The 5,904-nt window shown below is 38.0% G+C and overlaps 1 protein-coding gene across 1 annotated transcript; it reads right to left on the reverse strand.

Moving 5' to 3' along the window:
- Positions 1-5,904, reverse strand: LOC103984004 (cyclin-dependent kinase C-2). Its single transcript, XM_009401393.3, has 12 exons — positions 5,593-5,904; positions 5,057-5,138; positions 4,849-4,939; positions 4,723-4,752; positions 4,489-4,598; positions 4,304-4,376; positions 4,090-4,210; positions 3,854-3,971; positions 2,367-2,506; positions 2,164-2,221; positions 926-996; positions 1-784 (listed from the first exon to the last, which is right to left on the reverse strand). Exons 1-12 carry the CDS (start codon positions 5,700-5,702, stop codon positions 238-240), a joined length of 1,551 nt encoding a protein of 516 aa, XP_009399668.1. The 5' UTR covers positions 5,703-5,904; the 3' UTR covers positions 1-237.

Below are 5,904 nucleotides of genomic sequence, written 5' to 3' on the forward strand. Positions count from 1 at the left end.
TTGAAACAAAGTTGAAGAGTCTAAATAAATGATCATAAACTGACCAATTCATGTCAAGCCTAATTCCGAGTCAACACTATAGCACTTTCCAATCCAAGTCACATGAAATTCAAGATTGGGTATTGGTCTTGCAACTGAGCGAGCAACCGACCGACAGACATGGTACATAAGTTGGACACTTGATCACCTCAAGCAAATTGTCCGAACATCAGTCGAACAGGAACCCAAAATATTCTTTTACTGCCATCCACCATACTGTTGTTGGTTGCGGTTACCACTCATGTTAGGACCTCGGCCAGCACCTGAAGCACCGTAAGGGCCACCTTGGGGATAATTGGGAGCATTGACTCCATAGCCGCTGCCACTTCCACCACGTGGACCACCAGAACCAGGCATACCACCCCCAGCATAGGGTGGCGGTCCACGTCCTGGCTGTGAATATGGACCACTGTTGTATCCGCCACCTTGACCTCCACGATTCGGGTTATACCCACCACTTGGATTCCCACCTTGCGGATACCTGTTAGGACCTCCAGAGGGTCCTCGAGGTTTGCCATAATGGTGGCCTGGACCAGCTGCCATTGGCGGCGGAGCATTATGAATGGGCTGGCTTGGACCAGGCCGGATCTGAGGGTGTGGTTGCCCTGTTTGCTGGATGGGTGGTAGGCGAGCATGTGGCTGTGGATGCTGTAGCTTCTGTCGTTTTGCCGTCTCCTCCTGCTGTCGCTGCTGCTGGCGCTTTTTCTTGGTCTGAAATTCATGCGAGGACTCGTACTTTGGCAAGCTTCATCAAGATACAAACACCAATAAATTAAAGATGTGGGACTTCAGCACAGACCAACATAATTTGTGCATAGAATCAAAACAAACAGCACAAACATTTTATAGAGAAATGGTGTTAAGAAACCAATTGCAAAAATAGTACCTTTTCGGGTCACATGGTAGGGGGTCAGTCCAGAAATACTCTGCATCAAGTGCATCCTTTGCAGATACCCTCTACATATGAACAAAAAAAAAAAAAAAATTGAATCACCAAATTACTGGTCAAACATTTATATAACAATATAGATAGACCTAATATTCAATAAATCCATAAGTTAAATATATATACAAATAAAATTAAGCAACAGCAAGCTCTATTAATTATGTCAATGTTGAGGACCTGCTGCACAACCTTAATCAAGAAAAAAATCATAATTTTAGCATTTACCCTCAAAAGGCAGATCTCACGTCAACTGTTACTGAAGCAAAGCACTTTTAGCATATGATAGACCCACAGATAGGAAGGTATTCAGTATGTACCATGCCAATGTTCAAGCAACAAACAGTACAAGGCTATTATGCTTTCAGACACAACAGTCCTTACCTCCATGGAACTAAATTCTTCTTTAAAGAAAGAAAGGAAATAAATAAATAACCTTATTCCTCAGGGTAAACCTTCTTTTAAAAAACGATGTTAGATACTAATGTGATACTTGCCCAATGGAAAACCTGGATATGAGCAAGTGACTCAGTATCATATCAAGTTGAAGAAAGCTTTCCATCGATGACAGCCCCAAAAGTTTCTCTAAGTACTAAATCAGATTGCTCATGCTGCTCATTGTTTGTTTCTCATTCATCATATTAATTCCAGCATCACTATATAATGCAAGAGGCAGAGTCTGGAACAAATAAAACACACAATGATTATCTATAATTTGTTAACCTCCAAGCACACAGTGCCTTAATATACCAATATCAAGACAAAATGAAAGGCCCATCCTTATGCATATTACAGAGAGGAGTTATTCATACAGATTCCCACAAAAATTCCAAACAATTGATAGGGAGAAAGTTCTTTTATGTAATGTGAGATCCTGATACTATGGTCCTTACATGCATTACATTAGCTTTGATTATGTAAAAGCAAAATTTCCAAATCATGTAATCCTACAATGTATATAGGATAAATTCATTTTGCAAAATATAAAGACATTGAACGGATCAAGCAACAATATGATAGCATTAAATATACAATTTAACTACATGAAAAAATTACTACATGAATTTTTTTTGTCATAAGTTCAATGACAATGACCTTGATGATGTGAACAAGACAAAGCTAAGTTGACAATTATTCATATAGTTCCTATACATATTACTGACAACAAATTGATCAATTACCTGGGATGGATCAAGCGTTAACATCCTCTCAAGTAACTCCAAGGCATGACGATCAAAACTGTTGAATGGAAAAGCCTAATGAGAATCAAGCAAACAAAACCTCACCTAAATTTTGAGAGCTAATAGCAAAGTTTATGGTACAGTATCAGATGACCTGCTTACACTACCATTTGACTTCATAGCCAAAATAAAGGACAACTTACTGCTTGAAAGTTTCCCTGACACGTCTCTTTATAGGCCGTGAAGGCTTGAAATTGTTATACCAAGGCATCTTGGAGACACCTGGCCAGTTGACTTCATCAGGGGTTCCACAAAGTTCAAATATCTTAGAAAGTTGCTCTGGCTGCCGTGGAGAATCAATCAGTCATACAATGTCATTTTCTTCTCAAATAACAAGATGAAAGTGAGACTTACATGAAACAAATTTGTTAAAAATAAATAGAGCTTTTGTACTATGACATATATGCCAGGCAGCTACTATTAGATCATTTACAATGAATGATGGTCCATCTTCTGAATAGAACATCATCCAAATTGTAAAGCTTAAAACAAACAAAAAATAATTTTGATATTAAATAATGAAAAATATTTTAAACCATTTAAGGTTTTGCCACAACAATTGAACTAAAAAGAAAAAAACAAAGTCCAAAAGCATCATCCTTCCATCAATTTAGTGCTTGTACAGCGACCAAGTGTTATTATAAATGAAAATCAGGCAACTATACAACAGATAACAGATTTGCTTTGATCACCAAACAAGGGTGCTCAAATCCTTGATGTCAAAGCTAATTATCGCTGGACAAATAGACCCATGATCCATCTTGAAGCTATGACTTGGTTAATGTAGCATCGAACTACGAATACCCTAATTCCTTTCCGCAAGAACCTGACAATCCAAAAATAATTGAGCAGGCAACTGATTAAAACCCAAAATCTAAGAGCAAATTTCAACAGGACATTAAAATGGCAAGTTATAGAACCTTTCACCTAGTAGACAAATATAATTCCTTATTCTCTTGAGTTACTAGATACAAGAATGTTGAAGCTACCACGACAGGAAATAACTCACCATCATCTCCGTAGGTCACAGAAGTCTTAAGTTGATACAGTAGGCTGGTAAATCAACATTTCAACTCAATCAATTTCCCTCAAGTAGGAATAAATAAAATCAACTTTTCAGTAACACCCAATTACTCAATCTACATACTCAAATGGTAGCTTCAACATTTCAGTAACACTCACCCAAGATCTGCTACATGAAATTTACACCTTTCCAATACTTCACTGGTGTTCTTAACCACAAGAGTTTTATCCAGTACTACATTCAAGACTAGAAAATCTTACTTAGACAACAATTAGGAAAAAATGTCTTCAGAAAATCCATTCATTTTGCAATAACATTTCCATGACGCAATCACTTATGAAGAAGCTTCTCTTTTGAATATCCTGCCATTAGATATTGATATATTCCTCTGATATTGACATGCAATGCATGCAAAGCCACATGACACTAATAAGGATATCATTTACTTAAGAATATTGCACTGGCATAAGTAACATGAGACCCTTAGACTTACAATCAGCATTTAATTGTAAATTTTAATGCAAGTGTTAAATGAGGGATAAACATTAAAAAAAAAAAAAAGCTGAACCATAATGTAATATAAATTATAGTAAAAAATAGTTGCACCTCATTCTTTCCAGGCAAGATTGGTTTTCCATGAAGAAGTTCTGCAAATATACAACCAACGGACCACATATCAACAGCAGGACCATACTTGGTAGCCCCAAGCAGCAATTCTGGAGGTCTGTCACCAAACTAAGATGATTCAGACATAATTAATTATGACAGGCAATGAATTTTATATAAAACATATGGAAACTGACAATTTAATTGCCACACTTGCTGCAAGATACAGGCTCTACCTATACCACAAAGTAATGACACGGTTCGTAAGGTTTCCATTATGGTCACTTGAGAATGATCGTGCAAGGCCAAAATCGGCAAGTTTTAAGTTCCCCTCATTATCAATTAGGAGATTAGATCCTGCTCCAGTTTACAGAATGTCAGATCAGGATCGTATAATGAGTTTAATTAGGACAATATTAAATTATGACAAATTCAGCATCTTTACAATACCTTTAATGTCACGGTGGAGTACTTGGTTAACATGACAATAATGAAGACCTGTAAGCAGCTGCCTCATGTAGCACTAGTAAAAAAAGGATTAAGAAGTTAGCTGAAAGTTAACTGAACTTTTGACTAATTGTAAATAACAGTAACTGTTATTTGGTTGTACTAAATCAATGTACTAAAATATTTACCTTAATCTGTGGTACTGTAAACCGCATCCCAGGACGATCCGATAGGCCAGTCAAATCATGGTCCATGTATTCAAAAACCATATAGATGCTCCCTTTGTACTTGTTACCATCTGCAGTGCACACAGTGTATCAATTACCTAGATGGTTGGACAACTTTAAGACTGGAAAAAGCAATACATCCACTACAAAATTTCCAAGTGGTGCCAGCCACTGGTGTCTCCGAATCAAACATACCTGGCTTTCCTTGTTCATCCTTCTCGGGACCTTGGGGAATTTACCAAAAACTTCAAATTATAATCATTTAACAAATTCATTAACAAGAAGAAGAAAGGAAAAAGAAAAATATTTAACGAGTACAACCTGGAGAGGTCACGATCTCTTTCAGTTGAATAACATTTTGATGATGAAGCTTCTTTAGAATCTTTATTTCCCGTATGGCTGTTATTGGAAACTGCAAGGCAAAAAGGCTAACTAAATAGTCTATATAACTAGAGAAAAAAAAGGTATAACTCATTAATCCTAAGAGCCCCCTAAAAGCAAATAATATGGGTGAGCATAAAAGACAAACCCCTTCTCTTTCGTTGTCCATTCTAATTTTCTTCAGTGCCACTATTTCCCCGGTTCTTGTTTCTCGTGCCATGTATACCTGCCTGCAACCTCACAACAAAACAGAATATTTCTTAATTTTCAAAAAAGAAAACAGTGAAGTAAGCAAGATGAAATATATCCTTAGTACCTCCAATCAGCTTTAAAAAAAAATGATCTGACATTTGGATCCAACATCAGGAATAATACACTTGAGAGGTATTCATATTATAACTATGACAAAGATGATATCATATGATAAGCAAGAATTAAGATGTGGTATGCTACACATCTTATTATAAGACTTAAAATTAAAAGAAACTTGGGCTCCGAAACCAACACATCAGATAATTCAACGTACAGAACGATCCACGAGAACAGCAAAGAACACAACCTCCTTAACCAGATTTCAAAAAATTGAAAGAAAATTTGCGAGGTGACAGGTCTCAGCGGCACGGCTCGAGGCGACAGTTGCAAGAACGATGAGATTAGAACGGCGTTGCGGGTTCTTGAACTCACCCGTACGTGCCTTCACCGATCTGCTCCAATTTCTCGAAGCAATCGACACTGCGCGACCCCCAAGACGGGGTCTCCTCGAGATTCAACTGACCAGAAGCGGCCACGGCCATTGTCCACCTCCCGTGCAAGAAACCCCAGAAGAGAAGGGAGAAACAGGATTTCTCCCAAGACTTGAAGAGGTTGGAATCAGCCGATCAGGTAAACCCAACGATGATTGGAAATCGTGGCGCTAGGCTGACCTCGCTAGGGTTTTCGGGCGGTGAATAGGAGAGGGAGGCGAACAAAGGGCGGAGGAGGCGATGGGTTAAGAGG

This window comes from Musa acuminata, chromosome BXJ2-5, assembly GCF_036884655.1.
Source record: "Musa acuminata AAA Group cultivar baxijiao chromosome BXJ2-5, Cavendish_Baxijiao_AAA, whole genome shotgun sequence".
In the NCBI taxonomy this organism is placed as follows: domain Eukaryota; kingdom Viridiplantae; phylum Streptophyta; class Magnoliopsida; order Zingiberales; family Musaceae; genus Musa; species Musa acuminata.